Here is a 19,728-nt window from a genome sequence, read left to right on the forward strand (position 1 = left end):
TTTAGAACACTAGCGGAAGAAGCTCGTATTTTTTTTGGTGGTAATTAATTTCTGTCTTATATAATAATTCATTTTAGGAAGACTTTGAAAATCATTTTAGACAAAAATTCAAAATAGCTGTTCATATAGCACATATGTATATATACTTACAAAGGTACATGGATACAATTTTATGGAACTTCAACTATGATTGTACGCTAAATTCGCACGCAAATTATTTGTAAATTAACTCTAATTTACACACTCATAAATATATATGTATGTACACTTAAATTCCAAAATATACACAGCTAATATATATAGTATATATATTTATAATTATAAATCGTAAGTATATAATTTTCTGTTAAACACTTAAAAAGAACGTTTGAGTTAAGCATAAATGATTTTAGGTACATATTCGTGTGCGTGGACACATTACCGTTATTGATTTGTAAATATTTAGTAAATTTTATTATTATATTTTTAATTATTGGAAGTTTCTGCGGCATTTAGCTTAAATAATTCTAATAATACTTGTCTAAATGAAGCACCCAAGCATGCAACGCTGCAGTCGTTCGGTTCGTTCCGTTAAGCTTCGACATTTTTACTTGACTCCAATCGTGTTTTTCTCACAACTTTTTTCATAGTATTAAATTTTATACTTTTTTGCATACATTTGCTCCGAAAATTTGTTTCATAACCATAGAAATTTATATATATAAATTATAGTTTCCACTTTTGATGAATTTTATTCCAACTTTACAGTTTTCTTCGATTCTGAAGCATATACCATACTTCATGTTTAAAACCATAAATAAGTAGACATGCTTTACTAAAATAAAATAATATGTTGTTTTTAGATTTTGACGAGTTTTAGCGCAAGTTTCAAATCTATATATGTGTCTTCAACAAAAAAAAGGAGAACAATTGATTACCAAAATAATGTATATATGTGTAAAAAGAAGTTGGATGCTTATAAAAGCTTCATACTACTGGGAAGCTCTTAGATGAGATCTTAAAGCTCCTGCTTCCAACTATCTGATACCTTTTTATACCATGATGTGTCACAATAATATTTGGTTCTATTTTAAGGTGGGTTATTGGAGAGATAAGCATAGCTCAATGATATTCCAAAAAAAAAACAATGAATTTTTGTTATAATTGTTGCAGTTGTTAACGTCAAACGCACGACCGAGGCGGCCAATTGACTGGGCCATTTCGTGAGATAACACGTTCACCAAACTTAGTTTTCAGTAAATCGTTTGTCACATTTGCTATGCGGCTTGTGGCGCCGTCATGTTGGAACCACATATTGTCCAAGTACATATCATACAGTTCGGGCCAAAAATATTCGGTTATCATTGAGCGGTTTGACTGCATACCGGATCATCTGGATCCTGGAGTCGCCATACCGAACTCTGGCGGCTCCTTCTCTGCCCATATACCGACGAGGGAGATGTGGGTGGGAAGAAGCCGTTGGAGGAGGGGGGCAGCAAGCTTCTTCACGGATCGGTCAAAGCTTGGGGGGTAGGTTGGTGGAGGGGTCTACTGTCGAGAGCTCTCCATCAACTCCTGTTTCAGACTTCCCGACTACTGTAGTGTATTCCAGGCTGAGGTCGCAGCCATCAAGGTAGCAGCAGTTTTGCTGCTATGGTGTGCATCCACCATGACTATTCACTCAGATAGTAGAGCGGCTATATTAGCCTTGAACTCATTCGCAGTGCGTTCAGGGTTGGTCGAAGAATGTCTAACGTCGCTATCTCTAGCAGCTAGAGTTTTTGTGATTAGACTGGTGTGGGTGCCGGGCCATAGCGGAATTGCAGGCAATTGCAAAGCTGATGAGTTAGCAAGGAAAGGTACCCTAGAATCATTATCGGTAGAATGGGAACGGATCGGTGCTCCTGTTTCTTCTTGTGGTCTACTATTAGATACGCGAATGCTCGTCCAACGCTGGGCCAGCACCGGCACTTATGCGGTTGCAAAAGCCTTTTGGCCCAGGATAGATGTTAGTGGGTCTTTTAGCAGGCTAACTATCATTGTTGTGGGTCTTACATGCGGTAGGATGGGTATCTTACCGGATGCCGACTGCAGAAGCTGTTTGGAAGAAGATGCGGTAGAAACAAGCCAGCACTTCCTGCTTACCTGCCCCGCTTTTGGGAGGTCAAGACTCAGACACCTGGGGCGCATACCTTTGGACACCCCACCGAACTGGCGGGTGTTGAAGTTAAGCGTCTGTGTAACTATGTTTTGGCTACAAAGCGCTTCGCCAATTTGTAAGTCCGAACACGGGAGTTCTTTTTCAATGGCATCACAAAGGACTAATTTGTTAGTCTACGTGGGAACTTTGATCAGCCATCTTACCTAACCTAACCGAACCATTGAGCGGTAATTCGCATTCACAGTAACGTGCCGGTCTTCAACGTCACGGAAGAAGTACGGCCCAGTGACACCGCCGGCCTATAAACCGCCCCAAATCGTAATTCGGGATGCAATGGTGACTCATGGAGTACGTAAGAATGTACTTGTACGGGAATAAAGAATTTAATTAATTTCCTAAATCGTTTATCCAAATTGCGCCTTATCCAACAACTCAGTGAATTTTTTCAATCCCAGTTGCATATATTTTAAGAAGGAGCATTGGAAGCCTTGAAATATATCATGTCTCATCCGGTTGGAGGCTGGACATTCGCATAGATAATGTTTCAGCGTCTAATCATCCTCCGCCCATGCTCTGCGTTCTGCCGAGTACTATTTTCTAACTTTCTGAAGGTGGCACCTTAAGGGTATCAACAACATGAGGTGTACCTCTAGGGTCCTTTGCTACAAACAACCCTTGAAAGAGCACAATACTTTTGTGCTTAGAGGAATTGCATTCTTGGCGGTAAATTCTGTTGTCTGCTTTTTCGTTTTTTCTATTCCTATATAACTGGGTAGCTATGTAGATATTATTAATCGAGTTACCTACTGAATGTCTAGTTATTGTCTACTGGCATTACCCTGGCCCCGGCAACCCATCTGATGAGTGCTTTTCAAAACCACTCACACCGGTTGAGAGGGACCAAATGATGTTCTAATTAAGCCCTTGGGTCTACCAACCGTAGGAGATATAGTATACAGGATGATGTAGTGCTTATATCAGCTGCTTCAATATTCAAAATAAGTACAGGAAATTCAAATTTGGGAGAATTAAAAGACATAGTGTTGGTTCTACGTATAGCTACTTCAAAAGAAGCCCGCTACTGATTCCTATTTATAAAAAATTCATATAGCTTTCACCGTTCGAAGTTCGACCACAGTAATATATAGAAATAAATACATATGCATATAATAATTATTTCAAATGAAATTCCAATAAAAAAAACCTATTCACATTCGTTCTTTGATTTTAATATCTCTCATGAGATATTGCTCTTTGATTTGACCCCTTTGTAGACTATTATTAGCTTGTTATCGTTAATACTAGCCTTCCACAAATGTTTCACTAAAACATTTTAAACAGAACTATGAATTTGGAAGCATATATTACGTATCTAGATACTTAAAAACTATGTATGTATATACTATATATTCTATACTAATTCATATATCTCTATATATGTATATTTAAAACTCTCCACAGCACGTCTTTATATTATTCACTATAGTACGAGTATGTAGGACTATATAATATGGCGATTCACTTAAGTATGCATGAGTGCTTTTGTATTAATTTTCATATTTAACAATGCTTTAATTATACTTAATGTGAGAGTACTTGAAATATACATTTTAATTAATGCGATAATTTTATTTTTACACAGAATGATATGTTAATGCAATTTGGAACTATCGATGTATGTATGTATGAGTTTATACGATTTATCGTGTTGCTTATTTATTAATTTTTTGATTATTTGAACGAATAAATATGTGGTTTCCCAATATTCACAAGGATTTCTGAATAGTCAAATAGGTATGTGTTTTAGGGCCGAGAACCGAACGAAACATTTATTTTGTACACTCTTAGGTTAAGGGACTTATATTATATTTAAATCTTCCAAAACAAAATTAAGTCGTAATAGACTATAGAAGTAGAAGAGCTCACTATGAAAAAAGATCATATGGCATTTAAATTGTAAACAAAACCGTAAACACTTCTTTAACGACACGTTGAGAGCGCGTTATCGGGGACAAAAAATTCAATATCTGCGGAATGACATGAATAAGCTTTTTCTTTTTGCGGATAATTAAAGGTGAACGTTTTGTCACATACTTTGTAATTTTTTAAAAATTAATAAAATTAATTAATGGTCCCTCACCTAATGAAGTTCTCAATTTCAAAATTGGTGTTTTAGCGAATTTTTCAGGGACCACTGGGCGTGTTTTGATCTAATTATCAAATATCTCATGGAAACTGTTGGGTAACTAACTGGCAATTTAACTGATAGATAGCTTGCGTAGCCAAAAGTTTCAATTATAGATGTCAATTAGGGCTTAAGAAACTCAAAGAAACTTTTATATAGAATCTCTGGTAGCGCTATTGGGTAACTAACCGGTAACTTAATCGATGTGTGGCTGCCAGTGTGCAATTCGTGCATGTGTTGTTTTTAATGGTGTCCAAAATTATTGCTACGTTCAGTATTTTGATTATTCGCATAATTAAAACTATTACTATGTATATATATTTCTTTAAAAAAATTACTTTTATTTATAATTTTTAATATTTTTGTATGTTTGTGGATGTTTTACTCTGATTTGCTTATAAATTAAGTTCGTTCTAATTATGCGTTGTCTCGTTGCTGTATTTGTGCATAATTATCATGTCATTTGCATGGCTATTTACACATATGATTATTATATTTACACTGGCTTTGTGATTTTGTATGCTAGTGCCAAAAGAACACTCGTTGAAATAATAAATTGTGGGCAAAAAATAGTAAGACTTTTTAATTTAAATTTCACGCGGAAATCCATTCGTCGAAATATTTTTTTTTTCCAGATCGGTATGCCTGTCAGTGACAACTGTGCCAAATTTCACATCAAAATATTCGTTAGTGTTTAGTATACGCTTGGCTTTCTGAAGTATGTACATAAAGTGCATTCGGCGGTTTTTACGATGACTGAAACTATTCAACAAATAAGTTCCATAAAATTTGCATGCGAACCAAATTTCTGGTGCCGAAACGTTCAGAATGTTGGAGAAGACCTGCGATGATAATTGTTTGTCGCGAGCAAGTGTTTTTGATTGGTACAAATTATTCAAAGACGGTCGAGAACACGTTGACGACGAACCACGTACAGGACAGCCAACAACATCAACTGATGTTCAACAAGTAAATAAAATAAAAAATTGGTGCTTGAGAATCGAAGATTTACTGGCATCATTGAAATATCCGACGGATAAGTGAAAACCATTTCAAAAGATCATTTGGGTGTAAGGAAAGTGAAAGCACGATTGGTTCCAAAATCACTCAATTTTTTCGAAAAACAGTGTCTTTTTAACGTCTGTGAAACAATGCTTTCCGACTACCAGCATGTCATTTAACGTAATATTAGTGACGATGAGTATTGGGTCTATGCTTACGACGGTAACAGGCGATCAATCGGTCGAAAATCGTGGTAACGGTGAGCCGAAACCGAAAAAACCACGCCAAAGCAGGTTAAAAATCAAGATTATGTTTACAGGATTCTTCAATTAACGAGGTGTAGTGCACTGCGAATTCCATACGACCGGCCAAACTGGCAACTAGGAATACTATTTGAGTATTATGCGTCGTAAGAAGAGGTCGGACTTATGGGCCGTCGCAGACTGCATTGGTTCTTCATCAGTTTTCGCCAAATTTTCAACCAATATCGTGCCGCAACCACCGTATTCGCCTAATTCTGCTCCGTTTTGAGTCAATTGAAAACATTAAACGTGAATCGCTACGCGCATTGCAGGCTTTTCTGAACACTGTTACGAGAATTGAAAAAAATGTTAGCACAAGTGTATTTAGGCCAAGGAGGATTACTTTGAGGGGGACGACGTACAATTTCAAGAATAAATCAAGAATTTTAAAATTGTGAACAAAGTCTTACTGTTTTTTGCTCTTAGGCAATACAAATAATTGTTACTAAATTTGGAATACATATTTTTGACTGCTGAGTTGTTGCCAGACATTTTACATAATAGTAAAGCGTTTTCGAACTGAGTGTGCTTTTGTCACTCGCTTTCAAAGCAAAATCGTCTTCTTTGTTTGCTTATATATTTGTGTTACTTATAATTATTTGAAATTATTTTATATTTTCGCGCCATTTACTTTACCATACGTATATTACTTCTACGTTTTGTTGTTTTTTTCTTGTTAAATTGCATTTACCTAACTAACTATAATACAGTAGATCTGACTTGAATTTTTTTTTCCTATTGCTTTGGCTACTATGCAAGTGAGCAACCAAATTTTCGAAAAAAAAATTATAATTCATTTACAAATACTTCGGCTGGCAACGCTAATTTCTTACTTACATACATACAGACTAAATGTTGACTTGTACGCTTAAATATGCTTACGTAAAGTGCAACTAGTTGGAAGATAAATGCCGCATGAATCGCAAATTTAATTTAATATCCGTTGTTGTTGTTGTTGTTTTTGTAATTGTTATCCTTTTTATACGTTTTTATAATATTGTACAATATTTCAGTATTATAACTTTTTCTTTTTCTGCTTGCTTTATTTTCCTAATCTTATGCTTGTATATGTACAAGTATGTATGTATGTATGTTTGATGTCTACTGCTTGTTGCCTTGCTGCTTTGCTTATTTATGCTAGACCATTTTACATTTCACTTTGTATCTCTTTCTTAATGCACTTGTGCTTAATTGTAATATTTGCCTAGAATTTATTATTCTTTAAATCACTAAATCGCGCTTAGTTACTAGTTTTAATATCTTTTGCTTGTGTTGCAGTTTGGAAGCTGCACGCTATTCTCTCTCCTCCGTCAATTCTCTCTTTCTCTCTTTATAACTGTCTACTCAGCTGGCACTATTTTCTGATCCAGATCGGGTTTCGTATCGTCCGGATCTAAACTTAAGCAATCGGCAAAGTAGTGCTCCATAGAGAGATAGACATGTTCGAGCACTCCGGACAGTTCGTGACCTTCGTCCGCGTATGTCTTGAACAAAAATATAAAAAGCATATTTACGATTTTAACTTTATTATTGTTGTTGCATTGCACCTACCTGATATCTGTACAAGATGTTGGCGTCCGTTAGCGATTTGGCTAACTGTATGCCATGTATATAGGGTGCAGTTGAATCGGCTAGGCCGTGTATTAGGAAGAATGAGTGTGATTTGATGAGACGCGCACGCTGCGTTGCATCGGCTTCGACATAGCCTTTGTAGTTCTCCGCCGGCAGGCCTAATATGCGTTCTGTGAAAGCGGAATCTGTGGGTAAAATGATTTGTTGAGAAATTAAAATCGATATGAGGATTAAGTAGAAAGCTACAAGTTAGTTTTGAGCACCGCTCGGGTTAAAAAAAAAATATTTATGCCGAAATAAAAGGCTTTCTGTCACCTACAGACTTCTTGGCTGAAAACTGCGCTGCAAAAGAGGGCTGAGCGACTAGAACCTGCATAGCTCGGTGGGTAATAGCGGTTTGGCAAGCTCCGCCCACATGATAACACTTTTCAATGAGGAAAGAAAGCTCAGAGTATATAGAAAAAACCAGGCCACAAGGCAGTAAGATAGTGGACGAGATTGCCAAGAGTAGTGTACGGCCGTCACGCGAGATGTTGATCACCATTGGAAACCACATGCATTATTTATACGTCGATCTGGACAGAAGCATTGCAAGGAAAATCAATACTCGATCTACTTGTGCGCAAAACTGCAAAAGTCATGTGTAAAACGCTAGATCGGAAATATACCAAGTTCCTACTGGCACTCGGTCGAAGGGGCCGTAGGACCAGTAATGGAATATTAACTGGTTACAGTCTGGTGGCTGCATACACCTGCAGAATTGGTTTAGTCAGATTAAACTGCGGAAAATGTCAAGAGCAGGGCAACCGGGAAACAATAGATCATCTTTGCAAGATAGCTCTAAGCGTATCGCAAAACGCTGGACTAATAAATCCAGAAATATAGTGTAATAGAGCCATATAAATAGAGAACACAAATTCGCAAAGCTTATTAAAACTTTCATAACAGAAACATACTATCCGGTATCGAAGAGGGAAATGTTTTTGTAGGATCCGCCATATTACATTTTCAGAGATATGCAATACCTCTGAGTTCATATCATCATTACCAATTAGGAACAGGTGAGGGTTTCAAGGCAGATAGGTAGTGTGGATGTCTCTTGACGTATGTATGCATTTAGGAGGACCATTTCAATGCAAAAAAATGTATCTGTGCAAGCTCTGAGACACCGTCAAGAAACTCTCGACCAATAGTTGCGATTTTTTTCGTATACAAAGCTTTGTATTCGCATAGGAAGCTGGTTCTAAAATAAACATTTAACAAGCTGCAAATATATAAATTTTTTCTCTGTTAATTACTGATTTGTGAAGTAAAGTTCTCTCTCGACGAAGAAAGACCAGATTCTACAAGTCACTCATCCCCGTCCTTCTATATGTTGCAGAGGCATGAACGATGACATCATCTGATGAGTCGGCCTTAGGAGTGTCCGACATAAAGGTTCCGCAGAAGATTTATGGTCCTTTGCGCATTGACAACGGCGAATACCGTAGTCGATGGAACGATGATATGTACGAAACGCCATTGACATAGTTCAGCGATATAAGAGACAGCGACTAAGGTGGCTAGATCATGTCGTCCGAATGGATGAAAATAATGAACTCTAAGAGTATTCGACGCAGTTCAAGCCGGGAGAAACAGAGAAAGAGGAAGACCTCCACTCCGTTGGAAAAACCAGGTGGGGAAGCACCTGACTTCGCTTCGACCAGCGAAAAGGAAGAATGACTGGCGCGCAGTTGTAAACTCGGCTATAACCGCGTAAGCGGTGTCTACGCCAATCAAGAAAGAAATAATTACGCAAAGCATTACTTACTGTAGTAGAGCCAGTCGGCGATTGGCGATATGGCTATGCCGCATTTATACACATCCTGTTGTGTGCCGAGCACCATTGAAGTTACGTAACCTCCATAGCCCCAACCCCAAATACCCACACGTGTTTCATCTAAAAAACTAATTGTATCCAAAAGATATCTGCAATAAAAAAAGTTAAGAGTTTCAAATTTCAAATAAATCTAGCGCAAGCAAACCTTAAAACAGAAATCTGATCCTGTACTTCGACGCCGCCCAAGTGTCGGTACAGTTGCTTTTTACTTTGGCCCTTCGCGCCACGAACATCTAAGCGTATGTAAATGACATCGTTACGCGATGACATATAGGTGCCCCAGTCTATTTGAAATTTCTCCGAAACAGACTCGGAACCTGGGCGGCCATTGCTGTGGGAATACAAATAACATGTTAAAATCTACAATTTTGCTTAAAAACTCTACACACTTACACTTCGACCACCACCGGAAAGGCGGCATCCCTAAGCTCTTCACGCCAACTAGGCGGTAGAAGTAATTGCACTTGTGCCCGACTCCCATGTGGCAATGGTATCTCGAATGAACGTTGTGTCGGTAGCGCCAGCTTTTGCAGACGCTCCGTAAAGAACGGACGGGTGTCATAAAGTATTTTCACCAAACTATGCGATTTCTGCATATGCACACCCGACACCGGCAGGCCGGGCCCCTGACATTCCAATATGTAAAATTCAATACCATATTGAGTTGCTATGGAAGACACTGGTGTCATGAAGGCATCGAAATGAGAACAATTCACATAGTAATAGCGGCTGCTCCAAAGCGCCTCGCCCAAATCGCAGGTAATGCACTGTGGCTCAGTTCTGAAAAATATTTCCAAAAAAAAATCTTACAACAACTCATTTTACAACGGCAAAGCGTACGCACTTTCTACTCTCATCATTGACCGGATCTTTCACCATATATAAATGCCGCTGCCCGGGCTTTTTGTCTTGTGTACCCAGATAATACACTAAATGATTGACAGTGTCCCAGCAAAGGATTTTTAGCACCTGTAAAAAAAAGGAGAAATAAATATTATTGTACGAAAAGTTTATATTTTTTTTTTTAGTTTTTATATAAAGGTCTTGTCATGATTTCTTACCTCATAGCGGCCATGTGATATGACGGCAATACGTTGTTGTGTCATTGTGACGTGTTTGATGTGTGTGAAATGCTCATTACCGAATTCTTGTATACTCGCCAATATTAGAAAACTATTGCCGTCGGGCGCGAAAACTGGATGCGGAAGAATATCGAGCCACTCATCTTCGGGAGCACGCTCGGAGTGTATCTGTGAAGCAGAAAAGCAGCGATAATTACTTGATGACCTGTGTTTCCGATTTGAAAGTCTACATATAGTCGAATATAAAAATAAGTGTGTTACGAAGCCTCGACGCCAATATTGGAGAAACTACTATATTTCTACAGAAGTGTTTCACAGCACAGCTTGTAACTACTTGAAACACTCCTTCTTGTATACGGCCCATAGAAGGAAAGAACTAGTTTAACGATATGAGGTTTTGAAAGCCCAAAAGATAAATCGCCAATCTTTAATTTCAAAATTTTGATTTCGTTTTTCGGAGAACTAAATAGCAATACTTACTGGGAAACCTATAACACAATATCTAAATAATCCTCTTGAAAAACTCAATAAGTGATCCCAAAATTTTGAAGGAAAGCCTTACGACTTCTCATCGCAGCCTTAGCAAGTTAGTAGCCAAACATTATTCAACTTTCTTTTGGACCAAGGTTATATAGTCTGTAAGAAACTTTGAATTAATGTGCACGATATTTTCCACTTCAGGAATAATGCATCACCTGCATAGCTCTTTGTTTTAACCGGTTGAAATCCGTTTTCGAAAAAGCAAGATTTATAATATAAGGATGGCGGAATAGATGGTGCACAGGCAGCATAAATCATTCGTACGTGGGTTGCTATATATATTTCTGGCCTAATAATGTAAATAGGCATATTTATCAACGAAAATTATTCTTTTTTTAAATTTTTTTTGTCGATTGCTGTTTTGTTTCGGGCTCATACGCATAGATCCATGATTCGTCACCTGTGACGATCTTATAAACGTCTTTTGAAGCACCGCGATCGTATTTTTTCAGCATTTCTTTACACCAATCCACACGAGCCTTTTTTTGAGCGATTGTCAAATTGTGCGGGATCCAACGAGAACAAACCTTTTTTACGGTCAGGTGTTCATGCAGTATCGAATGTATGCTGGTGGAAGAAATGGATAGGCATGCCTCTATCTGAAGGTATGTTACATGACGGTCTTGCATTATCAATTCACGTACGGCATCGATGTTTTCTGGCACAACGGCTGTTTTTGGACGACCGACGGAATTCGTCTTTGAGCGAGCGTCGGCCACGATTGAATTCTTTGTACCAGTTTTTCGCAGTGCTATAGGATGGTGCTTCATAGCCATACAAAGATTTTAGTTCATCGATGCACTCTTGTCGTGATAATCCACGTCGAAAGTTGTGAAAAATGATCGCACGAAAATGTTCACGAGTTAATTCCATTTTTTGGCCGAGATGAATTTTTTAATTCCCTGTAAATAAAAAAACGATTAAATGACAAAACGTTCTGAGCGATGTTATGCTAAAAAATGTCAAACTTTCCAATGGAAATGTCAGATTGCACCTGGCAACACTTAGTGTTGCCCTAGGCCAGAATATATATAGCAGCCCTCGTATCATGATCTCCAACAAAATTTCTGATATAAATGAAATTATATTACGCAGTTCTCAAACATAAATTGCAGTTTTCTATCCAACGATTGAATAATTTATGACACCTAACAGAATTCGCTAAAACTTTTTGTACTGATGAACTTCTTCAGAAGCTTGGAATGGTTCAGAGATGGCATAGAGTGAGTAGATTTTAGTCCCACTATACCTACCCACCTATCTACCTAACACACTTCTCTGCATTTTAATTTGGAAATAACAAAAAGCTTGATTAATTACCTCGACACAAGTCCAATTTGTATCCGCTAAACAAGTGGCGATTATACTATAATTTTGAGAGCGTGTCATGTAGACAACAGAAACTTGATGATTTAGTTCTGAGATCCAGCCAGCCGATGTTATATAAAATTCTCTGTAAGTTGGCAGTACGTAAATATAAATAGCTATATGCAAATCACTACAATACTCACTGGTCATCCAAGGAAGGGGGTGGTTTCAAAATAAAATATTGTATGTCGGTTAAATTACTAGCGTCTACCACCCAAAGGGTGACCTCAGGATTCGGGGAGCCGGGTATGGGATAGCGCACATTTTTGGTTTCAGGAAATGAGGTTTCCGGTGACATACTGCTACCAGCGATAATACTGCCTGAGGCCAACCACGGGTATGTCATCATATTCACTTTGCTGTCATTGAACGAAGCATACATGAAGTGTGTACCGTCTTGTGATGCCCATATCGCTTCGGGTTTATCGAAAATTTCTTCTATAATTTAGAAGCATTTTTGAGATAAGAATTTTAAATGTGTCTGGAATTTATGTATGTATGTACTGCACTCACCCTGATAGAGCCAATCTGGTACGCCATTGTAAATGTAATTTTCATACCCTGTATTTGTGATTCGGATGTCCTCCTCGTCAGTGGGTGATTGTCGTAGATAAATATCGTTGTCGGCAACGATGACCAACGAGGTAGTGTTGCCTAGCCAAGCGGCATATTGTAGACGCGTACGCTGCACTTTCGGTGAATCCTTTAGTTTCACAGGCATATGGTGATCGTTTTCAACGTCGTAAATTGTATAAAATGCGGTAAATGACTTTTGAAAAATCTGAAAAAAAGAATAGTTCAATTGAGAATTGCTTATCTGAGCATATAATGAATCGACGAGGCTTGGATAGATCCCTACAATGAGTTTCGAAAGTTCAATTTTGGGTTCTTAAAAACTTTTCAAAATTCGGAATTTAAAAAATGCTCACGCTCGAAAATTTGCAACAAACCTCTTTTCCATTTGAAAAAAAGTGAAAAAAGGTGAAAAAAACTTCACTGATTCAATAGCAGAAAACACCTATTTAGAAGGTTACAGCGTGCCAACAACAGCTTTTAGAAGATATATATTCTTCTTAGCCACGGATGAGAGACCCCCATTTTATGAATAGTCCTGCAGAAAATAATTCGAGCTGCAGAAATAAATAGAGAAGATACCATCTTCTATAAGAGCGTACACCGATGATATTGCTATCATTGGCCTCAACAACCGCGCCGTTAGTTCTGCTTTCTCCAGACTGGATAACGAAGACCAAATGGGTCTGGTAGTGAACGAGGACAAAACGAAATACCTCCTGTCATCAAATAAACAGTCATCGCACTACCGACCTGGCTCTCTCGACAGTCATAACGTTAAAAGTCGTCTATCTTGGAACCACATTAACAGAAACAACAGCGTCAGTCTCAAAATTCAACGCAGAATAACTCTTGCCAACAAGTGCTACTTCGAACTGAGTAAGCATTTGAGAAGTAAAGTCCTCTCTTGACGAACAAAGACCAAACTCTACAAGTCACGCATCATCCGCAATATGGTGCAGAGGCATGGACGATGACAACATATAATGCGGTTTCGAGAGAAAGGTTCTGCGGAATATTTATGTTTCTTTTTGCATTGACAACGGCAAATATCACATGATGATGAGCTATACGAGATATACGGACACCATTGCCATAGTTCAGCTAAGGTCATATTGTCCGTATGGATGAAAACACTCCAGCTCTGAAAGTACTCGACGGAGTACTCGTCGGGGGAAGCGAAGGAAGATAAAAATCTCCAGTCTATTGTAAAGACCTGGCTATACTTGGAATCTCCAACTGCTTCAAAACAAGGAAAAGGAAGAACGACTGGCGCGCTGTTGTAAATGGCGCTATAACCGAGTAAGCTGTGTTTACGCCAATAAAGAATATGAAGATAAACATCCGTAACCACGGTTGTTGACTCTGTCGCTAGTGTTCTTAGATCTCGGGACTGTTAAATTAATCAAGATGTGAAAGCCATCAGAGAGAGAGTGCCGACTGATACATGTCTTTCGGTAGTAATAATGATTGTCAAAAAAGTCTTGCGGTATTTTCGAAAGGAAAGCGAAGTTCTAGTTTTATTCGTCGCATCGGGTCATGCTATACCTTTTTGGAAAGCTCATTTCACGCGCTAACGCGTGTTTGATTGATTGTCGTTTCTTTTAAGTCGTTCGTGAGTTATAGCGTCGCAAACATGGAGCAAAATAAAGAGAAAATACGGCATATTTTACAGTACTACTACGATAAAGGCAAAAATGCATCTCAAGCCGCCAATAAAATTTGTGCAGTTTATGGAATCGATACAGTTTCCATTTCCACCGCACAACGATGGTTTCAACGTTTTCGTTCTGGTGTAGTGGTGGTCGAAGATCGAAAAAAATTGCGATAAAATTGCTGAATTGGTCGAAAGAGACCGGCATAGTAGCAGTCGTAGCATCGGTCAAGAGCTGGGCATGAATCATCAAAAATTCATTTCAATTTCAATAAAAAGAAAAAAAATTCAATAAAAATACCGCAAGACTTTTTTGACAACCCATTATAAACAAGATTAGAACTTCGAGAGAAATTGTAACATAGTTCAAAGTCAGAAAAAGAAAAAAAAATGTTCCGCCATTTTCTGATATATTTTATATTTTATAAATCAAGTGTGTAAATCTAATAAATACCTTCTTAACATTATGTCTAAATAGAACATATCGCAGATCGTGTGAGCACTGATAGCCGCGTACATTTAACTGCCGCAGCGTGTGATTCGTAACGAGCGTGCTAACCGAATTGCTGGTCGTATCCAATATGGCCAGTCCCCCGTCGTCCGACTGGAAGACATACTTACGCGTCGTAACCCAAGCGGGTTGTAGACGTGTGGGCGTCAAATCGCCTTGCAGGTACTCGTCGAGTATCATGCGACGACCCGACCAATACAGCAATTCATCAACATAACTGAAAGCAGGAGGAGAAAAAATAATCGGTATAAATGAATGCATATAGGTAAGAATAAGCACTGGTGGATTGTTGAAAGTGTCACTTACCCTAGTAGATATATTGCGGTTATAATTCCGGCTATTACAAAACTAATAACTAACAGTGAAAATATGATACTACGCCAATTGTGACCTTCGTCCAAATCTAAATCATCATTCTTCTGTTTAGGATCTTGTACTTGTAGTGTTTCATCAGGTGGCAGACGCCATGAACCGCCGCCACCACCACGATCTGATGTGACATTAGCATGCATTGCAATTTATCTCTAAGTTTGGCAGGAAGCTTTCAATTCAATAGCAGTAAAATACTCGTAATTGCATTGCCAGCGGAAGTTGTAAACTCGAAGACAATGTTGTGGAAGGAAGCACCAAAGCTGAGAAGCACTTTTTACTTAGTTGATTTTTGAAAGTGATTATCTTCAATTTATTTATCCAGGGCATCATTTATGTGTACTCCTCTTCGTGGTTTTTGTGTACATCGAAAGGTGAAAAGGGAAGTGGAAGTTCACCTAGAAATATATGAAAAATTTAGTTTAGTTTAGTAAATTTAATATTTTTTCATTAACGAACTTATGACCAAATCTTAGACTTAAGAGGGGCAAGTTTAATTACGCATGTTTTTATTATTTTTTTTCTATATCACTACTAAACATATTTTTTAAATGTTACTATTAGTATGGCATTGGAAAAATGTTGTTTAAAACTTTCACGACGAAATATTAAAAAACGAGAACATGTCTCGGTAAAAAGATTATCTACGAAATCAAAAAACCAAGGTTCTTTCTTTAGATAATAGTTTTCCACAAGCGCTGTCGGGAATGTTTTTCAAAACATCGAGTTTTAATTTTTTTGGAACACTTTGAAAAACACGATAGTTTGCGATAGAATCCTATCAATCTATTTCCAGATACATTCGTTTTCAATATGCACTGAAATTACAAGGAGTAGTACCATCCAATTCCATAGGAATAGATCTACGCATAAAGCACGGGCTTAAAGCAAAAAAGTTCTGAGACAAACTGATATTTAGCAATATTTTGGTCTTTTCTTAAGCTATAGAATTTCTTAGGGGAATAGCTTTCAAAGTAGACATGTGTATTTCATGTTCCTCTTTTCGTGAACATTTTATTCTAAACGGGAATGGTCAAATGGCTGATGATTTCCTCTGGATGGAATAATACCCCTAAAACTTGGTGGCAGGGAGTTGGAGGTGTCTATTCCTCACATTAGACCCAACCTTACGGTGCAATAGACAAGTTGAATTAGCACTGTCTGGAGCCACCAAAGCACTCATGATATGCAAACGCCTAGCCGGTACATCATGGGGCTGCAAGCCAGGTATCATCTGATGGCTGTATACCATGGTCGTAAGGCCTATTGTTACTTATGGAGCGGTTATTTGGGCATCGAAGGCAACACAGTCTTCGGTAAGTCTTCAACTACCGAAACTGCAAAGACTCGCTGGCGTCTGCGCTTCAGGAGCAATGCGCACTTATCCAACCGCAGCACTTGGAGTCATGCAGAAGTTTACAGCGCTGTATCTAGTGATTAAATAGGCAGCAAAACGATCTCGACTTTTGAATCAAATCGCTATTAGTGAAGGTATGTATAGGAAGGTTGAACCGCCTATCAGTTTGCAACCGTGTACATCTGCTCTGGGTACCGGGGCATAAAGGGGTAGCCGGCAATGAGCTGGCCGACCAACTAGCCCGCTTTGCGACGGCTTCCAGATGGGACTAGAAGCATGCATTGCGGTAGGGTCCCACTCCCTAAGGGAGTTTGCTCCGCTCGGAGGAGAGAACGGCACAGGCAGCAGGCAACAGGAATTCGCCACGCCAAGTTGCTATTGGTAGGTTCAAACCTAGCAAGGTTTAGAGATATGAGCAACCTCCGCCAAGTCAAATCTCGTCTCTTTGTGGTATTCTATACTGGGGACTGCAGGCTCAAAAAATACTTCTCCAACAAGGGCATAGTCTGTTATGCAAACTAACGGTTTTGCGACATGGTACCGGATTGCCCAGCAATTTGTAAAAGCAGGCTCAAGGACCTTGTATGCATCACGTGGTCAGCGATCACATCACCTCCTTCGCGCCCAGCAAGCTCTTGGAATTGTTCAGAGTGCTGAACCTTTGTGACCACATATGATATAGAAGAGGGCATTATAGACCATAGGTCGCATTGCAAAACCTCAATTATATTCTTTCTATCTACAATAGGACAGCGCCTAAAACTATAACTTTTAATATTTTAATATTTTTAATACTGTTTTAAGCATTACGTCTTTGAAGCTTTTCTTGCCTTTAACATAATAACCACCTACCCGTTGATAGGAATATACAACGTTTCAATTGATGAAACATGTTTATGGCGATGATTGTCTATCCTGTAGCAGAGTGCACGAGTGGTTTCAACGTTTTCAAAATGGTCGTGATGACATAAATGACGATCAACATGTGGGTCAATCAAAATCCGTGTTCACCAGAAATGCCATCGAAACTGTGCGTGAATTCATCAAAAATCAGCCGAAATCATCATTGAAATTCATGGAAATGGAATTGAACATCTCCAAAATATCGATTTATCGCATTTTAACTGAACATTTGGGCTTACGAAAGGTGTGTGCACAGTTTGTGCCACACAAATTGACTGACCGTATTCACCTGATAATGCACCGTACGATTTCTTGCTTTTCGAAAAAATGCATTTGCCCATGAAAGGAAAGCGTTATGCAGACGTAGAGGCCATTTAAAAGGCTTGCAAAAAGCTGTACTCGTTCGACATGCTTTGGACCGTGCAAAAAGCTGTATTGAAGCAGAAGGAGACTACTTTGAATAAAATAAATTGATTTTGCCGAAAAAATCATTTGTCCTGTTTACTTTGAAACGCACCTTGTATGTGCATATTTATATACAGGGTGCAGCCACTATAGTAAATAGTCTCTCATGGCACCAACAACCTAACTACAAACATACTAATATATATGTACATAACACTGTGCAGAAAGAGAATCGTTGTTCCTAAATCTCTTCGCGAGCCCGACAAGCATACGCCACAAGCAAAACTCATCCTTGACCGAAACAAAAGAACTCACAATGCCCTTCAATGGCTATTCATTAGAGATTTTATCATAATTACATAATTTCTAGCCTAATAAACATTTAAGCGCATGTTACTGCTTTGCCATTCGATGATCGGGGTCGTCTGAGAGTTCACTTCATCACTTCGTGACGCAACGCAAAGCACAGCACAGCGCTGAGGCGGCAAACACTGCGAACACTACTAAATACTATGTAGTGCAGCAAGCAAGCGATAAGAGCGACCTTACACAACTTGCGGCATATTAGCGCATGCCACTCATCCTCGGATGCCATTCCACTCCATGCCGATGTTATGTAATGTATGCATACCTTGAATTATATATTTTTTTACGGTCGCACAATAGAAAAAGGTGGCAACAAATGATTTCTAATTTTTTATATAAAAATCTTAAAGTCATTGGCGTGGAAATCACCAAGTCATTAAGGCGTCCCACTTATGTAAGTGCAGACGAAAGAGTAGGGCAAACGTTGAGGATAAATGACTGCAGTCGTCATATTCGCTGGCTAAATGAATGCAAAGGTCAGCACATTTGATTGATGATGATTTGATTTTGCACTTCTCACTAATGTAGGTTTGGTATGAACTTAAGAGCGCATCTGATTCGTTTATAAGCATATGCAAATGTTTTTTTAAGCATTTTAAGGATATGAACGCGAAGTCAGACAAATTCTGTGCAAAAGAAATTAATAATAATATCTGTCTTGTCTAAAACATTTACGAAATACGAAAATCAAGACAATTCGATGATTTATATATTTTGTTAACATTCCATTGGAAATTATTTATCGAACCCACAGTCAACTTAACAGTTACCAAAAATTTTAATTAAGATCCTAGAAGCCTTAGAATTCGCTTCTCAGCTGAGCTTTAAAGAGCATTAAACCACTTAAAACCTGAAATCAAGTAAGCTTTAATACTTTGTTGACAGTCCTGCTATAAAATAATGTGGAAGTTCTTGGCCTTCCAGACGATAGTACAAACATACTGACACTTAAAACGCAATAGCTTCATTTCAAATCGATGACCAATGTCATGAAACTCTCACTGGACAATCGATAAAGTTAGCATATAGATGGCCCCACCAAGGGGCGCTAGATTCAAAAAGTCCTGTTTACTTTGGAACCCACCTTGTAGAATGAAAATTCCTAAGTTCCTCGTACACAACCTTAAGTATATTAGCTGACCTATATCCTATATTTTTTTGAGCTAAAGTTGAAGTTTTTTGACCGCAAATCTGACAGATATGGGCACTTTCTTGATATTTCGACAAGCCACACCAATATCCATATTAAATTCTATACCTGGAACAAGATAAATTAAGTTTGTAACGAAGTTTATAACACTCAGAAAGAATATTTTGAGGTTCCCTACTTTTATGAGGAAAAAACACAGAAACTTCAAATTTGAAAGGGTATGTTTATTATCATTCGAAAGAACATTCTTTGGCATTTACTTTTTGAAGATTATCTCTTTCAAATGTCGGCCGCGGCTACGTTCCAGTTGGTCCATCTGTTGAGTCCAATTCGAGCATTTCGACTAGTAACTGGCGAGTGACACACGTGA

General features: G+C 38.3%; 1 protein-coding gene across 1 annotated transcript in view; it reads right to left on the reverse strand.

Annotated features, from left to right (window-relative positions):
• Window positions 1-4,637: 4,637 nt before the first annotated feature.
• The window catches only part of LOC126752550 (dipeptidyl peptidase 4), a 65,301-nt gene continuing 50,210 nt past the window's right edge, over window positions 4,638-19,728 (reverse strand). Inside the window, exons 3-14 of the mRNA XM_050463442.1 lie at window positions 15,115-15,575; window positions 14,752-15,025; window positions 12,584-12,851; window positions 12,214-12,508; window positions 12,023-12,155; window positions 10,142-10,330; window positions 9,925-10,049; window positions 9,474-9,860; window positions 9,226-9,411; window positions 9,012-9,169; window positions 7,181-7,386; window positions 4,638-7,113 (exon numbers count right to left, since the gene is read on the reverse strand). Coding sequence (XP_050319399.1) covers window positions 6,970-7,113; window positions 7,181-7,386; window positions 9,012-9,169; window positions 9,226-9,411; window positions 9,474-9,860; window positions 9,925-10,049; window positions 10,142-10,330; window positions 12,023-12,155; window positions 12,214-12,508; window positions 12,584-12,851; window positions 14,752-15,025; window positions 15,115-15,320 — 2,571 coding nt within the window. The 5' untranslated portion in view covers window positions 15,321-15,575 and the 3' untranslated portion in view covers window positions 4,638-6,969. The remainder of the gene's footprint in view (window positions 7,114-7,180; window positions 7,387-9,011; window positions 9,170-9,225; window positions 9,412-9,473; window positions 9,861-9,924; window positions 10,050-10,141; window positions 10,331-12,022; window positions 12,156-12,213; window positions 12,509-12,583; window positions 12,852-14,751; window positions 15,026-15,114; window positions 15,576-19,728) is intronic.

Source organism: Bactrocera neohumeralis, chromosome 3 (genome assembly GCF_024586455.1).
Source record: "Bactrocera neohumeralis isolate Rockhampton chromosome 3, APGP_CSIRO_Bneo_wtdbg2-racon-allhic-juicebox.fasta_v2, whole genome shotgun sequence".
In the NCBI taxonomy this organism is placed as follows: Eukaryota; Metazoa; Arthropoda; class Insecta; order Diptera; family Tephritidae; genus Bactrocera; species Bactrocera neohumeralis.